The 20,541-nt window shown below is 40.4% G+C and overlaps 1 protein-coding gene across 1 annotated transcript; it reads right to left on the bottom strand.

The window, feature by feature from the left end:
• Nucleotides 1–13,256: 13,256 nt before the first annotated feature.
• Nucleotides 13,257–18,010, bottom strand: dpt (dermatopontin). The gene is made up of 4 exons (XM_084549059.1): nucleotides 17,226–18,010; nucleotides 14,577–14,702; nucleotides 13,964–14,071; nucleotides 13,257–13,765 (listed from the first exon to the last, which is right to left on the bottom strand). Exons 1-4 carry the CDS (start codon nucleotides 17,498–17,500, stop codon nucleotides 13,699–13,701), a joined length of 576 nt encoding a protein of 191 aa, XP_084405185.1. The 5' UTR covers nucleotides 17,501–18,010; the 3' UTR covers nucleotides 13,257–13,698.
• Nucleotides 18,011–20,541: the final 2,531 nt, after the last annotated feature.

Genomic DNA, 20,541 nt, shown 5'->3' with positions numbered 1-20,541 from the left:
CTTGTGAGCAATGCAAGATGAAGTACTGATTGACTTCCTGCATGAAAGTATCGTGTGGTGAGATCTGAATGTCCTCAGAAAAAACATGATCATTAGGATGAATGGAGATCTGATCCCACTTCACATAATCAGCCTGACAGAAGTGTTCATGACATAACTTCCTCAGTCGAAGTTATGATAAGATAAGGTATACGGTACACTATACACAATACAGTCTGTGTTAGCTTCAGTTATGGGACAAACATCCAGAGTGTCAGCAAATTTAAGGCGAGCTATCAGATTTGTAGAGCAAATCTCTACTGTACTTATATTCTCTGCAGATTTATGTGCAGACCTTAAGAGAGGCATGTATTAAATGGTCCCCTAATGGGTCGTGGGGATATAAACCCAGTCTCTTTAAAACATAATCCATCCTAATCACAATCTAGAGTGAGATACCAGGTTCAACCAATCAGCCGTCATTCTTCCATCTATTAGCCACACCCAGATAAACGGAAACACTGCATTTCAAAGTCAAGTCAAAGTCAGCTCTGATATATGTGAAGCACATACACAGGATTGAAATTTCTTACCTGACAGGCCTACGGTGCAACAACTCAAACACAGAATGTACACATTTCTTTTTTTTTGTTAAGTGCTCAGTGCTCAGATTTATACTAACTGGATTTAGTGTGACACTGGAGCACATCTGCATTCGTGTCTTTATGACACGTTAGAAGTATCACTGCTCTGGTTTTATTCAAATTTAAAGGAACAATGCGTCTTATGATGTTGAACTGGCAGGCTCTAGGGGGCGCTTTGGCATTCACTGGCTTTTATGAGAAGGAATGATTAGTTTCAGCCCCTCACTACAGTGTCGCATTTTCAGAGAATTACACTGGCCCCGGAGGGGAGGGACGACACCTAATTTGTTGCTCATCCATGTGTCACATACCAAAGCTGACATCAAACACTGGTCTCAGCACTGCATTCCTGTGTTACACTGGCTGGACCAAGGGCAAACCACAGCTCCAAACTAACCCTTGTATTTGCTACTGATTGGTCTGGGTGGGGACTTCGACATTTTTGGAAAGGAAACTTTGGAAAAGAAACTTTTATTTATTGTTGCTTTTTATACATAAAAAAAAAGGTGGCTCTTGGAGTTCTAGATTCAGTACACGTATCATAAAGATACAAATAAAAATGTCAAAGGCCTTATGCCTTCTCCTTTGTCATTCCCATCTTGTTTAACTTACCATACAAAGCTGATTTGACGTATTTGGTTTCCTCTCCTATGAGAGGGAGATTTAATATGTTTATTCTCAGTTGCAGTTGGCAGACGCCTCAACACGTGTTGCTGAGTGTTTATATGAACGCTGGGAAAGAGGTTATTTGCATCCTGACTGTGTGTCAGAGGACATTTGTTTGCTCCATCCAGCCATCGCCTTATAGTTTATAGCACATCGCATGCTGCTTAAATGGAGAATCTAATCTGTGTCACCTTCACAGTCAAACAACAGAACCAGTGTTTAGTTTCTCTGTATAATCCGCCTGTGGACTCACAGCCACAGACATTTGCTCCACCATTATTTTCTTCCTCTCTTACAGTATGTTTTGGTTTTATGCAGGTATGAAGACGAAAGCATCCGCAACTAAAACAAACAGAAGCCAATTAGCTTAGCTTTCTGTAAAGGCTGAGGTGAAAGGGACTGGGATAAATATGAAGCTAACACTGCTAACTTAGCATAAACACAGCTGTTAGCCTAAACAAAAGCTAACAAAAAATAAAAAATATTTGCACTTTAAAAGCTCACAAACCACAAACCTTGTTCTATTTTGTTTAACACAACATCCAACAATATATAATGTGTCCAGAGCTTTAAATGCTGGTCATGAATTTTGTTAGTTTTGGAGGACAGCGGTTCCCATTACTTGTCATGCTAAGCTAAGGTAGTGGTGTGCTGAAGGGAGAAAAGAGTCATTTGGTGCCTTCAAATGGAGCCCTTGAGCTCCTGGTTACAACATGGGAAGTTGAGTACACGACTCGTGAACTCTGACCTTATGGAAAATTTCCATTTATGGGGTTGTGATGGTAAACACAATACCTATGTCTCCGTTCCGGCTCACACACGGTGAGTAGCAAGATGTCTATGACTTCTGGTACCACTTGCTTGGTGTAGACAATTTGACATGTGTTACACTTTGGTTTACCACAAATAAAAATGGAACGGCATGTTAATCCGTGACCTTTAGGGATGGTTTAGTTTTTTTGTGAGCTTTATACAGAGCTAGGGAAGCTATTTCCACTTTATTCGTTTGGTAAGCTAAGGTAACCATCTCCTGGCTGCTGGTTTGTATTTAGCCTAGGCTACAGATCTGAAAGCAATCTTCTCATCTAGCTCTCAGCAAGAATTACAATGTATTTTACAAAGTGTCTGACTATCCCTATAGAGATGGCTGAGACATAGGCTATGTTCTTTAGTCTGTGCATTCACAGACCTCAGAGACACATTTTAAGTTTTACTATGCATGTTTTCTGAGGGATATGGGTTTCCCTCCCTCATGGCTCTGTTTTATGGTCCACAGACTGAGATAACCTTTTCCTTTGACTGGACTCCACACACCAAAGCCAAGTCTCACGTCCCATAATAAACAAATCTCTTAACTGCTTTTTATCTCTGCCACATGTGTTCTGCAATCCTCTTATGGTTTGTGCAAGCAATACAACAGGAAATGGGTTTCAGAAAGTGTTTTGTCTGAAACTTTCCTTATGATGAAATAGATGTTTCCAGAATTGCATGTGTTTGATTTACTGTCATATCCATTTTAACTTGTAAATTCCTTTCATAGCTGGCGTGTAACGTTAATGGGCTGCTCTCTTTCTCTTCTCATTAGCCACTTTGATGACTTTGAGGTCATCATGAAATTCATTAGCAAGTAAATATCCCATAAGAGCTTCAAAAACTCTTACCACAGTTGTTTCTTTTAACTCAAAAGCATGCTGGTCTCTTATCAGAGGTGGACTATTACTATCTCTTGTTTCATTCAAAGTGTTTATGCTGTTACATAGATACATCTACCATGTACAGTCTATCATGTGATAAATGGATACACAAAAGACAAAATGGTTCACACTAATGTTCTCTAACCTTGAAAAGAGAGTGTAAACATAGCCTCCGGCACTTCAGAGCAGAGAAATAGTACCGATCAGTGCCCCTATTACCCACATGGTTGACCATTTGACGTTTGGTTGTATATTTGCTGTTGAATCTTTTTCCACTCTCAGCTGAAGCAACCCAGTATTGACTGTATGCAGACATTACTCCAAGAATAAAGACAGGGATTGCTCAGGCTTTGTAAATAATAATTAATTACTTTTGTTTATGTGGCTTCTTTAATAAAGGGATGTGAGTTACATGTTCCAGAGAGATCAAGATCTTGTATAAATGATATTAATATCTCATAATTATGAGAAAATGTACTAAAGATTAATGGGTCAGGAACTGGGCAGCCTTAGTTTTTTAAGAGTAATCCATCATACTTTTGTGCAGGTTAATCAAAGTAACACTGGATTGCATTTTCCTTATCCAGACCGACTTTTCCAGATTGCACAACTCTGGATTACCAGATCACTAGATGGTATGACACTCAATAAAATAATGTAAGACAGAATAGCCAGCACTTTTTATTGGAGAGATAAAATAGCACAATACAAATATCCAGGCCGATGATGAAAACTACAAATATAGATTTGTAGTTTTCAACAACAATCCTCTCTGTGATAATATCTGTGACGCATGTTGAGGACACAGCCTCAGCGTTTTTTCAGAGTGGAGGACTTACTAGATGTGCAATATGGGATGCAGTTGTTAGAAACTACTTTTATATTTCTCATCGCTGGTTATTGTATCATTGTAAATAATTTGAATGGCTGTTAAAATTAAATAGATTCCAGTTTTCTACTGACTTCAGTTTGTTTCCTTATTTATTCATAGCGACAAGATCAGCAGTTTTATTACATTTTGGATCACAGGTAAACATTTCTTACCAGAATGTTTTGAACGTACTTACGCATACGTGTAAGTATTTTTTTTCTTCAATCCCATGGGGTGATATCTGATCAGATTACTTCTGGGTCAAAGTTTTTTAGGGTTTTAAATCTATAAGGTTTCATTATTTTTCACTGGAGAACAAAGCCTTAATAAACAATGAAGGTGGTTATTGAGATGATTGTATCATATAGATGCTGTGGAGCAAGGCAGCAACCAGGAGCATCTTGGGATTCAGTGCCTTATCTAAGGAGTCTTTGCCATGTGTAAGGATTTGTCATTTTTCAGAGATCAAATTACCAACTCTACAGTTAATACAACCCACGCTACCACCTGATCCACAGCTGCTCTTGACTATACCATCTATGGTATTTGGTATTCCAGTGATCCTTAAACCACTGGACACAATTTACCATTTTGCCATTTGGTTCATTAAGACGCCATCACTCTCACAAACCTTTGGAAGTGGTTTCATTTGTGGGTTTATTTTCCAACACATAAAATGTTAGGTAGGCTTTGTTACTATTTGACAGAGCCAGGCTAGCAGATATGGACAGATATGTGAGTGGTATCAGTCTTCTCATTTAACTCCCTGGCAAATAAATATAAGCATCCTCTGCCACATGAATGTGTCTTAATCTTTGAGGTCTACATGTCCAAACTACTATCTGCCCTGTTACACTAATGACTCTGAACTAGAGCTTTAAAGCAGTCAGGAACATCTTATGTCTGACCCAGACTCCTGGACGAGATAAAGGTGTCTGTGTGTCCAAGGACAAACACAGCTGGAGAACCGAGCAATTGGAGACTGCCTTATCTTCCATTGTCTTGCTTTTGCTGTGCCCAAGGCCAGCAAGTGATAGAAAGCTCCCTACAAGCTCTTCTGGCAGTGGAGTACTTTTCCATTACACAGTGCCTGAGGAGGAGCTCTCTGCCAGCAGAAAAGATGCCAGAGAGAGACAGGGAACATGTGCCCACACCTGTAGATGGAAAGTTTGCTGACAGTTTTATTCAGAACAGGGAGAGAGGCTTTTTGTATTAAATGCTTTCTCTTGTTCTTTCAGTGTTACTCAGCACAGAAAGTGGGAAATCCACGGTGGAGGACACCGGCAATCAGGCACAGTTTGTCAAGGAAACGAAGCTTTACAGCGCTGAGGCCATGAATAGATGAAGATGACATACGAGCTCACAATCAGAGATCTGCCTGCGTCACCACTTCCACTTATCCTTCAGTACTTTATTGTCTGGCTGTCAAAGAGACTGACATTCAACAGGTATTCAGAGTTAAGAGGCTGTGGAGGAACCAGTGAGCTGACTTAAAATGGCCTGCGCTCTTTTGGTGCAGAAGAGTTGTTTTTTAATCGCAACCGATCCCTCAAATTTTCCCTCAAATTCTTTTTCCGCAGAAGGTTGGCAAGTAGGTGCTTGCTAAGGACGCCTCAGTTGTAGACAAAAAGGGGATTCTAACCAGTAACTTTAAGGCCCCAGTTTGGCTTCTCTGACATTTACTCCACAGATGAAGACTGGTATTGCTCAAACCAGACCAAGTATCGTAATACTATTTCAGAAGGCCCTGTGAGTGTATTTAATAGAGCAAACTGGAATCTCATTGATCATGTATACAACTTACAGTGTTTAAGAGGACAAATGTTTCTCTGGGCTTTTTTGAAAAGTAATATAGTCTGGCTTTTATCTCGTAGATATGGAATTATGCAGTTCAGGGAGTCCTGGTTCTCTGTGATAGCCTCATATCTCAAAGAATGCAGATAAAACGACAATCATTCTGGCTCTGGTTCTTTAAGACAGATATCAAAGTGTGGAAGCCAATAGATTTCTGACTAAAACTAATTGTAACTGTGTTTGGTTTCTTTTAGTGCACCTTTGTGATCATGAATGGATCTTAATATAATTCTGTTTACACTGCAATATAGCCTAATCCTAATTCTCCAAAATTAAAATAAATCTGCCAGCTGGCTAATCAATGTGGTGCATCTCGCCTGTTTAATCTGACATGAAGGGGTCAGTTCTTGACGAACAGCAGAGGATGTTCCCCAAAGCTGCTGCTAAGGTAGCTTTTGTTTCTTACTTGGCAACAATGAGACAGGCCCTTGATGTCATGCCACCTCTTGGCCATCAGATATCAAGCTCTTCAAACAATCTGACTCTCATAGTGAGAACAGATGTAACTCTATAACCTTTAAATGTAACATAAGTGTTTATTGTTAACAGAAAAACGTGAGAGAAAGTCGCCTTGTAAACAGTTTCTTTATTATTTTTCACTTGCCACAACAAACAGCTACACTAGCTTATGAAAGCTAAACCTTGAAAGCAACCGTATCCACAACATGTACAGCCATAAAATAACAGTGTATTGAACATACACCAAACCTGCAATCTTGGTAAATGATGTCCCTTAGGTCTGCTGCTAAATGTCAACACTGTTCCGTACCACGTGATGTGTTTTCTATATCCTTAGAAACACCCAGAGAGTGTCTAAACTCTGGGTCATGGTTTGGTTTCACACAACTAAGACGCTAGCACGTACTCTATGGTGTGAGAAGAGCCTGTTTTTTATAATGCAATACATTATGCTCTTCTCTCTCCCCGGGCCTCTCGGCAACCGACAGATTAACACACAGGCCCACCTCAGTGCATCTTTCACACTCACAGCTTTGACCTTTCACCTGCAGGGACACCCAGTAAAAACTCAGAATAAGGTCTGATGCCTTTCAAAGAAAAAGACATTACACTCTGTGGCACCAGTTGTTTCATTCTCAGGCTTCCAGCTAATGAGAGAGAGACAACAGTGCCAGTGGAAACATTGTGGTGTAACATTTCCCACTAAGAGTCTGAATGACTGCAAACACTGAGTGCTGGCTTACTCGTCATGGATCCTTTCAGGCCTCGCCATCACAGCCTATAAACCATCTAATTTATTCTGTGCCGTTTCACTACCGGGAATCTACCAGTGAAGAATCCAAGAGCAATAATGATGCTTTTGTCTGATGGTGCACTGCGAGCAGAGAAAGTGAGAAAACCAAAGGGAAGGCTGGGAACCAGTAGGTCACTGAGCTCACCTTACACCTCATGTTCCCACAATGCTTTGGCCGCCTTCCCACATCACACACTTTTTGCTATTCGGACCCAGAGGGGGGAAAAGCGAGTAAGCTGTTATTCTTAACTTTAAATCCCAACCAGCCTCTATTATCCGACACCGTAATTTTGTGATCACAGGACGAACACAAGTTGACTGTGTAAACACAAGTGCAGAGCTCCCTCCTGAGTCCTCAATGCAAAGAATCTTTCCCAAGAGCCAACGAGTGGGAATTGTAAGACTCGGTAGAGCAGAGGAGTTCCATCAACTTTCTGTTCATGTGTCTTCCTACAAGATTATTGTTTACAGATTAATCAAAGATTCAAAACTGGTGGAATAAAAATGATCTGTGCTACAAAATCATTTGTTGTCTAATTTCAAATGGTGAATCTCCAAATCCTGTTATTATTAGTTGTGAAATATGTCTTTACAAAGGAGAGGGGCAAAATCATGTCAAAGGACACACCCCTAACTATTAATCTGTGCCCTGCCCATTAATCCACAGGTTCTCTTTGTCTTGAACACTCACATATGCAACAACTTCTGTATTTGCAGATCTCACACCATGAAAACTATGAGACCTACACTGTACAGACTGTACTGTGCAAGTTTCAACATGTGGGCCCGGTCATACAAAGGTAGCCATCCGATCCTGTACGGCAGCAGTTACATTCAAATATACAGTATTTATCACAGTACTGAGGAAAGTAAAACAAGAACTAAATGTGTGTTTTCTTTCTTGTTTTCCATTTTTGCGTGCTCTCAGTACGGTCCACTGATGTTGATTGATTTAAAGTGGCTGACTCAGGAGAAAGAAATTCACTGTGCCTTTATTGTGTGGTCGTTGCACAAGAATTTCCATAGTCTCGTTTCAGTGTGAATAAAACCAATTAAATGTGGAGAAAAGCTCAAATCCAGCATTTAACCAAACCAAAAAGTATGTTCTCGCTCACCCACAGCGGTATCTAGTCCTGCAGCTATGGCAGTTGTGGTGAGACGTTTTCACTTCAATGACTTTCTACAAAAGAACCCGTTCCTATTAAAATTCTTGAGAGTGGAGTCTGTGGATTATCTAGACTCACTAGAATGTCAGAGCTTCCTGAAAAAGTTTGTTCTGTTACATTTCTCAGATATCTAAACATTTTACAGCCAAATAACCAAGTTCCTTTCACCACAAATCTTTTGGGATTCTGACAGAATAGATATTTTGACTCTCAGATTACTTCAGGTAGTTTGTTCTTTATTGTGTGCATACACTATGGATTCATACCGTTATGATTCATGTTTGTGAAGTGGTACTCTACTGTAATAAACACTTGGTCAAACTGAGCACTGGCTGGCCTGCGCTGCAGTGCGCCCCTTGTTGTCAGACATGAAACGAGGCAGCTGTTTTTGTCCTTGAGTGAGAGCAGCGAGAGCGGGCAGAGGCTCCCTAAAATAAACAGGCTATCTGTGCAGCCCCAGGGCTGGGTCAGGGTCACACTCCATGGTGCACACTCACTGGGTCTCTCCCTGCCCTCATCCAAACACAGCCCCTCACTTCTCCACCGGCCCAGAACACAGCATTTTACTTGAATTCAAACTAGAGGGTAGAGAGTAACAGTCTGCTTGTAATAACTTCAAATTAGATACAGTTCCTTTAAACATATATTCTTGTTAGTTTATATACACCGATCAGGCATAACAATATGACCACCAAAACAATTGTGACTCATCAGAGAATGGAAATAGGTCTTCTGAGGGTGGTGTCTGGCAACAGAATGTTATCTGTGGGGGACTTTGGGTCCTATGAATTGAGGGGAAGGGTCTCTGTGGATCAGGCTTGTTCCAGTGCATCCTACAGAGATACTTGATCAGTTTGGGATGTAGTGAATTTGAAGGCCAGGTCAACACCTTGTGCTGTTTTTCATGTTTTTTCAGTTGTTCCTAAAGAGTTTTTGTGTGTGTGTTTGTGCCTGTGCCAGGCTGCATCCTGCTGGGGATGGCTGCTGCCATCAAGGAGTGTCACTGCTATGGGGTGGGGGTGCCTGGTCTGGTCTAGGTGGGTGCTACATGTCCTACACATCCACACGAATGCCAGGTCCAAAAGTTTCCCAGCAGAACGTTGCATTGTTACAAGATGGTCAACGTTATTCACTTCTCCTGTCAGTGGTCATAATGTTGTGCCTGACTGGTGTATTTGAGAGGTAACTAACATGTATGTAAAAAGAATAACTACAAAACCTATTCATATGGTATACTCCAAAAAAAATGTATATCAAGTTTAATCATAACATTTGTGTACAGTTCAACTTTTAAAGCATTTATAGTAATGTAGTATATATATATATATATAGTATAGTACATATAACATAGGAAGTCGTGTGCACAAAAAAGTTGCTGTTGATAACAACAGGCGCAAGTCATGAGAACATGGCTGCTAGGCAACAGTTGGCATGTAGGAGCCGCAGAGGCTAACAAGCAAACAAACTGGCAGCGGCATGTAGGAAATACATATGGATAATGAAAGGAGTAACATTTTATCACTGACACAGAAGAACTACAAAGAAAAGCAGCAGCACAACTAAATAACAATTTATTAACTCACCATCCATGAAAAATAAACTTTCATGGCCTTGACAACTTCTGAAAAAGTCAGCACATTCCTGCCTTCAAGAGGGATTGTGTTTATCTGGTTAAGGAGAAAGGTTTGTTATGAAATGCGCCTTCTTGTTCATTCACAACGTTGTCAGTGGACATTACACAGGTCATGACTTGAGTTAATGTGTCTAATGTGTCACAAGGTCAGTAGTTTGCTAAAGTGTTAGCTTCGGGGGTTTCTAGCGCCCAACTGGAAGCAAGCAGTGGTCTTCTCTCAACATACGGCTAAAGTTACCACTTGAACCCAAGTATTTTGTGTACACGACTCCTCATGTCATAACCATAGGCTCTTGAGTTCCATTTGAAAGAAGCAGTTGATGTTGGCATCAGCTGCTAACATCAACAGAGTTGAAGTTTGCATACATAACCTCAAATTTCATAACTACGAGCTCCTGAGTTCCATTTGGAGCGGAAGTCAGAAGGTTTTAATTAACATAATTTATTCCACCCGTGCTTTACCCTCTATAACAACACTGTATGTATCGGTATATGTTGGGTACCAAGCAAGTTTCTTAATCAAGTTTATTTTTGTACATTTTTTTTTAAAAGTTATTGTTTTAAAATACAGTGATATAAAGTAATATAAGGCATTGTTACCAGTAAGTACATAAAGGCCAGATATAATTACATATTTGGCCCACTCTGCAATCTAGGCCTTCATCAAACTTGTTTGGGAACACTAAATTTAGGAGGGATTTTCAACATGAATGCAATAGCCTCTTATTCCGAGAAGCTGTTGTCTCAATCTTAGCCCTGGCTGCACAGAAGCCTCAGCGGATCATAGCTGATGAACTCAGGCTTTAACAGCACCGGCTGGCTTCAAATTCTGAGCACAAAGAGAGATGTACTCAGGCATTGGCTGTGAGTACAAAATCATCACGCTCCGTCTTTTTTATAGGGAGCTGGTTTGGTGTTTCGACGAAAGAGGTTATTGTGATACAAGTGTTTTTCTTTTCTCACCAGTTACAGAGGGTGAAACCATTCTTCCCCTTTTGTTATACTGTATACTTAATTGTTTAATTTTTTATTATCAAGACTCAAGACTAGGTATAGCAATGTCAGTTTGTGGGTCTCCAGAGGATGGAGCTTCTCAACTTTGGATTTTCCATCAGCCATTTCCACAACTATTAGGTAGATCGTCGAGAAATGATTCAGACCATATGCAGTCTATAAAGACAGATCACTCATGTCTTCTGGCCGCACAAAAATGGGTTCCACCATACGTTGCCGTGAAACCATTTGCAACCATCTGTAACAGGTGTTAGAAACATGCAGCAGATTCGAGTTCATTATTATTAACGATTTATTCGTGGAAGACTTTTTCAGGGATGTATGGCTGAACTTGTTGTGAGGGTCGCATTTAAAATGAAATGAAATCATTAAATTTACTTTAACCATTATTAAAATGCCATCCCTGGTAGCTGAAAGTTGGCAACCCTGTTCTAGCACCATCATAAGGTCAAAACAAACTATGTCAGCCATTTCTTATGAGCTGAAAAGCTGATATCATTCACATCAGCTGTACTTTGCGTTTGATGCTACTGAGTATGTGTTAGCATGTTAAACATTACACCTGCTTACATAAGCATGCTAGCACAGCTGTTGGCTTTTGATTTTATACAATAAGGCTACATGATGACTTAATAGAAGAAGCTTATGTCTTGCAAGGAGGTTTTCATCAGAATTTAAATCCTTCTTTTCTACGGTGCTTGGCCTCTATATATGTATACTTAGCTCTTAATTATATGGTGGCTAACTACAGATTCCAAAAGTGATTGCAGTAAGGAGACTTTAATAGCTTTGTGGCTCCTCCTCTAAACTCTAATTACAGCCAACGCTGAATATTGTTTTGAAAGGATCGTTTTTCATCTAGCTTTAATGAAAACGTGTTAGACGGAGGAGAGGATCGGTCAGGACAATATCTCCCTCTTCTTTTCCAGTTCAGGAAGAAGGCTTCCACCACAGGGACAGTGGGTCTCTGAGGGCAGGAGGCCTCAGCAGGCGTGTGGCTCGCCACCGGCCACTGACTTTGGGGACAGCTGTGTAATGCTGCGGTGTTTGGCCCCGTGCCCCGACAGAGCAGCTGCCATAAACAAACAGCACTGAAAGCTACTGGCCCAGTCCCCAGCTCTTTTCAGGACGGTGCAGCAGGTCCGCTGACCTTCAACCTGCTCACTCCATTAAGTTTGAATAGATTTGGAGAGTGGAGCTGGTGAAGAAATCCAAAACAAGACGAGTGAGAATGAATACAAGTGGGCTGCTAGACACTTTTGCTACCTAATGACACAGAATTAGATTGGGAAAAATATATTTTAAGTCAAAGAAATATTGGCAGATGAAATCAGACAGTTGGAGAAGGTTTGCCCAAATGCTAAAAAAGAAAGTGTAATGTTAAATGGTGTAAATGTAAATGTTTTCTGGGGCTTTTGACTCTTAGTCTTCATTGGTAAATGCTGTTTGCATTACTTGAAGATGGATCTATCGACACTTATTCATCCGTGACAAGTTTTGGAGTCCAGTTTTAGGAGTCCTTGGAAAAAGCTAGCACACTTGCTGAGTTTTTTTCTTCAAACACCGGGTATGATCACACCAGATGTGTTCTGTGCCCAAGTCCATATTGAACCCTGGCGCGCTTGAAGAGGCATGCTGAAGCTTGCCCGACCACAAAATGGAGCAAACGCGCAAGTCAAACTAACTTGACTTTGGAGGTTAAACAAGCTCATGTATCACCTATCACGAGTACACCATTTAACAGGAGGCAGAGCCAACAGGTGATTAGCTTGGGAAAATGACAGAAACTATTCCAAACTCTTCTTGCTCTTTCAGTTAGATACTAAATATCTTAACTCTGGTCGAATGAAGCTAGCTTTTTCTGCCTGTTTCAGGTCTTTGCTAAACTAAACTGAGCTAACCGGTTGCAGTTTTAACTTTGTAGTAGGCTTTGTATAAATGCTTCATATGGCTAACCTGTTGCTGCTTTAACTTACGTTATGATGAACAAATATTAGAGTCAATCTTCTCTTTGAGCTTCAAGCTTTCTCAAAATGTTGAACTAGCTTTAAAATGCTGACTTAATTACTTTATATTGAATGAGAAGTGTTTTTTTCTATTTTTCCTTCAACTTTTCCTCTTTGGCAAAGTGATTATGTGCGGATACGGCAATCCCTGAGGTCAGACCCATCCAAGAGGCACGTGAGCACACAAACACAATCTTCCTCTGAGCTTTGTGTTACAGCAATAAGGAGCAGTGTTGAGCTTAACTTTAGCCAAGCTAAGCCCAAAGGAACTGTTGACATCGAGTTCAACCTCGATGTGCTTTTGGCTGGATTACTCTCACATGGTGTACCCACATTTTCCAGTCTCCCACAGTATTTGTCTACATTTGAGAAAGTATCACTATAACCTGTTGACTGAAAGCTCAAAAGATTTCACTGAATAATATTTTTACCTTCAAAGATCAAATCCTAAAGTTTGACCTTTTCCTTCAAGCCTAAAACTGAACACAATAGAGTTTTACTTTAAATAAATGATGTGTTTAATCCCATTGTCACACAGCACAGTTACATGAGTTTTAGTACAGTATATGATTTCCAAATAAAGAATGCATGTGTTGCCATTAGAAAGTAGGCGGTACCCACTTTATTGCATGCAAGTTCCTCTTGGCAGTCATGCAAATATGGCTTTTTCTATTACTCCACACCCAATTCCCCTTTTGACCTACTGTGTAGATGTTTATTTGCAGTGTTACCTTCATTTAAAATGACTCCTTACGCATGCTTGGCAGTTACAAAGAGTGATTATATAGGCATAAACCGCCTTCCTGTGGTTGGTGAAAACATGATCAGGAACATTGACATATAAGGTCAGTAATATGTTTTTGCATAAATGAGTGAATATGTATTAAAACTGTGCGTTAATAAAATGCTCCTTACAAGTCTATAGATTCTCAAATTCACAGTCAAAGTCTGTCATTCTGCACAAGATGTACTTCCACTGCCGATCTCTGAAAAAAAGACAGAAATCATCCTGTCAGTTCAGGTGTTTCTTCAACTTCTTGTCTGATCTGTCAGTCAATTCTGACGTCACAGGCCTCACACAGCTTAGCTTTGACTATTTTTTGTACAGATTCTAGATCTGAACTGCAGCTGCATAATAGAACAAGATATTACTCAGGAAAAATGAACGGCTGTTTTGGACAAACCTTAGCACTCCACTGAAGGTGGTCTGGGCACCTCGGATGAAGTAGCCGTAACTTGGGACAACCAGCTCTCCCTCTTCTCTGTAGTATTCAGGGATGTCACTGGTCTTCCTGTGGAAAGAAGCAAAGTGTTAAATGTTGAGTGAGTCAAGTATTAATGTATAAACCTTGAGATTTATTTATAAAATGTATGTTTTGGAAAATTTAAGAGTTAGATACAAAGCTTGATACCACTCTTGTGTCTACCTGATGATCCTACTGCCAGGAAACAGCTAATTCAGCTTATCACAAAATTAAATGCAAGAGCTAATAGCTAAGATCTAAGTCATAAGTTGCATCTTGTATGTTTTCTAAAAACATCTGCCCCAAAACATATGGACTAAACATAGATGATAAAATACTATTCATTGGTGAAATTAACAGGTTCTGGGTGGAGGCTAGCTGTTTCTCAGTGATTCCATTTGTCGTGCTAAGCTAAGCTAGCCATCTGCCGGCTCAGACAAGCTGGCTTGACAGTGGTATTGATCTTTTCATCTACCTCCCAGCAGCATAATGTGCAAGTGCCCATCAAAAAAATGTCAAACCATTTCTCTGATATAACACTGTCAGAACGTACATGCAGGAGTAGGGACAGCGGCGTTTGTAGTAGCAGCAGTAGAATTGCCATTCTCGGTCAAGAACAGGTTCAAAGTACTTGCTTTGGACACCTGCTACCAAGCCATTGCGGGTGCACGTTGAAGTCCTGTAAAGATAAACGAGTCATTAAGTGACGTACAGTTACTTAAAATTTATTCATTTCTATCAATTCAACCTGGAAGTTAAAAACACAGAAAACAGTTCAGACAAAACAAGCTGGCTAATGGAGCAGTGTGTTTATGGCCCATACATATTGCTGTCACCACAACACATCCAAGAGTGCTTGGTCCAAGCAGCAGGGGATGCCGCATGTGTAGACGTTTGTCATGGCAACATGGACACTGCCTTCAGCCATTTGGCCAATGGGGGTAGTTTCCCTACAGAGTAATGTCCTACCTAGTGTAATTCAAACAGACAGCTAAGTTAAAGGGAGGCACGCATGGCAGTGATAAAGAGCGCTCACAGTGTTTGCCGTTGAATCGATTGCCTGGGTGCAGTCATGCTTAACTCAAAATAAATCTGAAGAGCACAAAAGTGTTCTGCTCCCTGGACATAGAAAAAGTCACTTCAAACAGATATAGCAGAGTCAGCAATCTGTTTAGGTGTATGATTAAAGCTGCTGTTTACGCAGAGATGTCAGGCTACAGTTCACCCTCCAAACAAGTTTTGTAAAGGTTGGTCCAAGTCCTTTAATTAGATCAACCTCTCAGTGAAGTAGACGTCCTGCCTCACATACACTATTTATGTGAGGTTGTGGCATTTGGAACAGGGTAAAATGAAACGTCACAAGACGGAAATTGAAGGCCGGCTTTTTTTCCTCTCCTTCAGTAGATTTTTCTGGCTTGTGGGTCATTGTTTGTGTCTGTTTGAGCTATCTAGCTTTTATGAATGGCATGTTGCAATAGTTCAGGAGAATGCTTTAACTTGTGGCCTATAAAATACAAAGGGATTTCTCTGAAGGACCATTGACCATGGCTTGTTGGATGAAGCTTGTTCAGATTTACTGGAAGAAGTCGTGTTCCCAGGAACTGTCAACTGAAGACACATATGGTTGTTCTGGAGTGAGACTGTGATTTATGCAGGCCCAGGAGGACCTGGCTTTGTTCCTCTGAATGAGACAACAGTGAACAGATGACATTTTGTGAAACACACATGGAAAGTCTGAGGTAGGAGGCCTGAAAAAGACCAAACATTTCTCAGGCGATCACTAGTGGGTATCATGAATCCATTACATACTTATAGTGTAGGTTTTCAAAACTGTACTTGCTCAGCTGCCAGTTTGTCCCCACAGTATTGTCCCTGAATCTCAAAAACCATTTACGCCATAGACTAATATAAACAAAAATATCTCTATAAAATTTTTAACAGCATATCCCTAACCGCAAACAATGTTAGTTTATACATTGTTATTGATTCTGAAACCGATTTGTATTTGTCAAATCCCAGTACCAAGAAAAGTATATTTTTGTAAATATAAAATCTAGAGTAATTCTAACATGTGCAGTAGGCTGCACAGTGAAAAATGCTAATTTTGTCTAAAGGCTACAAATCATTATTGGCTCAAGTGACTGTCATGCAGCTAAGCACATATTTGACTCTGGATCCAATTCTTCTAAACACACACAAATTTCCAATCATGCTAACCTTTCAAACATTTTGTTTTTGAAGTATGCTATATTATATTTGTTATACATGTAAATATATATGTGTTAATGTGTGGATCACAATCTATGTTAGTTGAGTCTATTGTCCCCGACTCTAACCAGGCCAAGCAATGCTAAGTACCCTATTTACATTTGAACTTGTGAAGGGCAGCCTCCACCTGGACTCATGATGACCGCAGACACCCTCTCCTTGCTCCTGTATCCTTCTTCAGGAGGTCTTCCATCCGTGTGTATGCCTTCCACCCACAACAGGGGTAGTTTTGTTCATACAACAGTTTCAGCAGCAAAATCCTTGCATGTCTTGTATGGGCCTTTTGTTGTCCACTAATAGTAACCTTTAGGAGTGTTGTTGGACAAAGTATGTGACTGACTCAAGGGTCATAACTCTGTTATTAGTTAAAGCCATTTATGACCCGTTCCTCCTCCTGTTGAACGGGACACTAACCAACAAATAGAGGATATGCCTCTTATGTTGTAGACTGATTCTCCTGAGGTTCCTTATTGTGGCCACAGACACTTTTCTTGCACTTTTATTTAAGCCTTCACTGCAGTGAGAAGAATTCATAGAGAACATGTTCTGATATTTTCTTTTACGCTTGTTGTCTGACTCAAATGTTCCCAGATGACTGATAGGGATGTCTCTTTTCAGCGCATTTCCAACGTACTATAGTCATATATCATTCTCAGATTATTTAAAAAAAAAAAAAAAACTACAGCAAGAGTTTGGCAAATTGAATTCTGTGCATCTATGACAGACTAGACATCCTCATCATTCAAATTAAACAACTGCTTAAATTTTAAATTTTACATTGACTCTGAATTCTATGGACACAAACTTCATGTTCAAACTCTAAACAGATACAACTGTCTTCCAACTTGTCTCTGCTCACATCTTTAAAAGTCAAACAAATTAAATAACTGCAGGTGACAAGGTTGTCACTGATAATAAAAGACTGAAGACCCACCACTCCAACCCAGCACGGTTGATGTCGTCCCACCAGCAGTCACTGGGCTCCCCCAGACCCTCAGGTGTGGGCTGGCACTCAAATGTCCATAAGCGGTCCGAGCCGTCCTTCTCGCTGAAATAGCTTCTGATCGCCACAAGGACCTCTCCATGGGGGCACTGGAAGTTGAAGCTCTGGCGGTAGCCATTGACCCAGCCCATGTCATGATGGTCGTGAGACTGACCTACCGCTGTGGCCAGCAGCGACAGCGCCAACACCAGCAGAGCAGCATTCATGTTGAAGAGATCAGTTCGTCTGCTGCGCCTTCCTCACAGCTGCCTCAGTATAAACTCCTCTGAGCCTTTTGTTGTCCAGATGTTTGGTATCCAGGAGTGATGTGTAATTTGCTGCTCGGAGGATAAATCCAAAAGTGAACCTCACTTCACATTTTAAGGTAGACTAAGACCGAAGCATTGACAAAGTCTGAATGCAGATAAGGGTTTACCTTAAAAGAGAGCACTTTCAGGTTATAAGCTAGTCAGATATTTATGTGATGCTTCATCAGGCTCTGGAGAATAGATTAATGTGTTTACCATCTAAATGCTCATGCTATAAACTTTGCAGTGTCAGTATCAATTAATGATGTTTTGGAGCACTAGATGTTACTGGGCAAGGCCACTGTGCCAACAATGTGATAAATGTTTGAAAAAAAAAACATATTTTGACTTTTTTATATCTGAAAATGAATAGGCACCTTACAGTGACAATCCATTCACAGCTTCCAGCTTTGGATTTGTCAGCATGTTGAAGGAGTGAGCATGGTTCTATATAAAGAGCATATAAATGTTATGGCGTTGGTCTCTTTTTTGAACCCACTCCTAAACCAAAATAATGGAGTGGAAGTGTGAAGGAATGGACTAAATGTTGGTGTGCTGCCTGCTCTGGTGCAGCCTGCTGGAACCTCAGGAGTTTGTGATTACTGTCTTGCAATTGTCTATAAATCTACCAAAGACAATATTCCTTTAGAAAAAACGGTGCTACGGTGTCTGACTGTTTTGGGTAATGACTTGACTGTTTTTAAAGAAATTAACAAAATCATTTTTATCTTTTATCAAAGTTTTGTGTGTTCAGTGTAGTGTTCTTGGGGCTGAGCGCCAAGTGGAGTGGGGAAGAATATTACTGTATGGAAATATCTACACAGAGTTAATAGAATAAAAAGGTCAGAGGGATCGTGCTAATTTGCTTGAACTAACACCAGCCAGAGCACTATCGATTACAAACTACAATTGACATGGTTTAAAAAAAAAAAGCTGTTCCACATGGCTACAGATCACTAAGTGCTACCATGACCCTTAACATTCAGTGCAAACCACACAGAAAGGGATCAGTGTAGAGTCGCTGATGCATTTTCTTCGCTGTATCACAGGATAACAGCCATTAGATTTTCCACAGCCTCCGCTGAACCCGTGAAGCTGTGTTCGTGTAAAAGCCAACTGCCAGACATATTAGGCTCAGTTAGAAAATGAGCTCACATTATTTAGAGAGCGTGGTGTTAGAATAATCTGCGCAGGTGTTGCTTTTGGTCAAGCTTCCATATTTAATGGCCAAAAGAAATGTTTCTCTTGACAAGATGTCCTAAGTGTTGAGCGGAGCATTTTAATAATGAAATTATACTGAGACAGAGAGAGTAATGTGTCACCAGAGGAGATGACGTGTCACTTATTTGCATGTTTCTGTGGAAAGTGAACACAGCTGTCGGAGATGCCTTTCAATGCTGATGGCTCAAATTAGGTCTAATGGAAGAAAAAGACCTCAGATATTAGCTGTTTTATTTGTCACACGTTTATTAGGAATAGGCTGTGAAATGCAAGGTTGTAAACAGTATCTCGCATGCAGTCACATTACACACAGATCATGGTATAACATTATGACCACCTTCCTAATATTGTGTAGGTCTCCCTTGTGCCTCCAAAACAGTTGTGACTCATCAGAGAATGGACATGGGCCTTCTGAGGGTGTGCTGTGGTGTCTGGCAACAGAATGTTGTTAGTGGGGGCCTTTGGGTCCTATGTGTTGAGGGGAGGGGCCTCTGTGGATCATCTCACAGATACTTGATCAGTTTGGGATCTAGTGAATTTGGAGGCCAGGTCAACACCTTGTGCTGTTCTTCATGTTTTTTGAGTTGTTCCTAAACCGTTTTTGTGTGTGTGTCTGTGTCAGGCTGCATCCTGCTGGGGATGGCTGCTGCCATCAAGGAGTGTTATTGATATGGGGTGGGGGTGCCTGGTCTGGTCTAGGTGGGTGGTACATGTCTAAGTAACATCCACATGAATGCCAGGTCCAAAAGTTTCTCAGCAGAACACTGAATTGTCACAAGATGGTCAATGTTATTTACTTCTCCTGTCAGTGGACATAATGTTATGCCCTTTAAAGTAGCCAAAGTCAAAATAAAAATAAGTTATCCCTCTGGAAATGATAAAAGAAAGAAAAAGGAACAGGAGAAAAGAAAGCAAGACTGTGGTAAGTGAGGCAGATAATGATGGTTATTAATAATTGTATTAAATTGCTAACTGAATTCAGTGATTCTAGCCTTAACTACAGGAGAGAGAAATTAGAATAAAAAAATCTAAACCACTTCCAGTGCTTGGACCCCAAATAACGTCCACTGACATTAACATTAGTCAGCTCAGCTTGCAGAGCAGTGTGTCCAGCTCTGTTTTCCCTGACCAAGTCAAGACACCCTGCCACTTGACTTGTTAGCTTAGCTAAGAGGCTGAGAGAATGTGAAAAGGCTAGTTGTTACAGTATTCCAGTCAACATGTACTGTTGAAATACACACGGTGTCTGCCATGTCCAGAGTTTTACTCACTGTTTTATACAGCATTAGAGGGGTAAGTAAAATACTTCTTTTCTGTAATGCTAGTCAGTGTTAAATGTTTGTCTGTGGCCCCAATAGAATCACCTCTGGATTAAAGCACAGTTTATACACAAATAACAATGAAATCTTGGTTAGGCAATATATTCATTCAGTATATTTACTTAAGGGACTTTTACTTGTAATAGAGAACGATGTGGTATTAAAACTTTTACTTACAAAGGATTTGAACATCTCCCCTACCTTTAACCTAATAAGGTTAAACAATACAGACACAATGATTATATAATATCCATTTTACATTTTGCAGCTTTATCGTTTGTAATTTTTGGGCCTCATAAAACAGGCTAGCAAGGACTTTTTGTTGGCTTTGATTAGTGCAGGAGAGAAATCCATTTGATCTGTGTGTGCCTGAGAATCTGATCCTGTGGCAGAGATCACCGTCAAAGCATCTAAAAATAA

Source organism: Chelon labrosus, assembly GCF_963514085.1.
Source record: "Chelon labrosus genome assembly, chromosome: 7".
NCBI classification, from domain to species: domain Eukaryota; kingdom Metazoa; phylum Chordata; class Actinopteri; order Mugiliformes; family Mugilidae; genus Chelon; species Chelon labrosus.
Note: the sequence above shows the minus strand (reverse complement) of the source record. Positions and strands in the feature narration are given on the sequence as shown.

Coding starts and splice junctions, on each gene's coding strand:
- dpt (XM_084549059.1), bottom strand. CDS start 17,500: ATGAATGCTGCTCTGCTGGTGTTGGCGCTGTCGCTGCTGGCCACAGCG. Junction 14,072..14,576: donor CGCTGTCCCTACTCCTGCAT/GTACGTTCTGAC, acceptor TTCTTTCCACAG/GAAGACCAGTGACATCCCTG. Junction 13,766..13,963: donor ACCTTCAGTGGAGTGCTAAG/GTTTGTCCAAAA, acceptor TCTTTTTTTCAG/AGATCGGCAGTGGAAGTACA.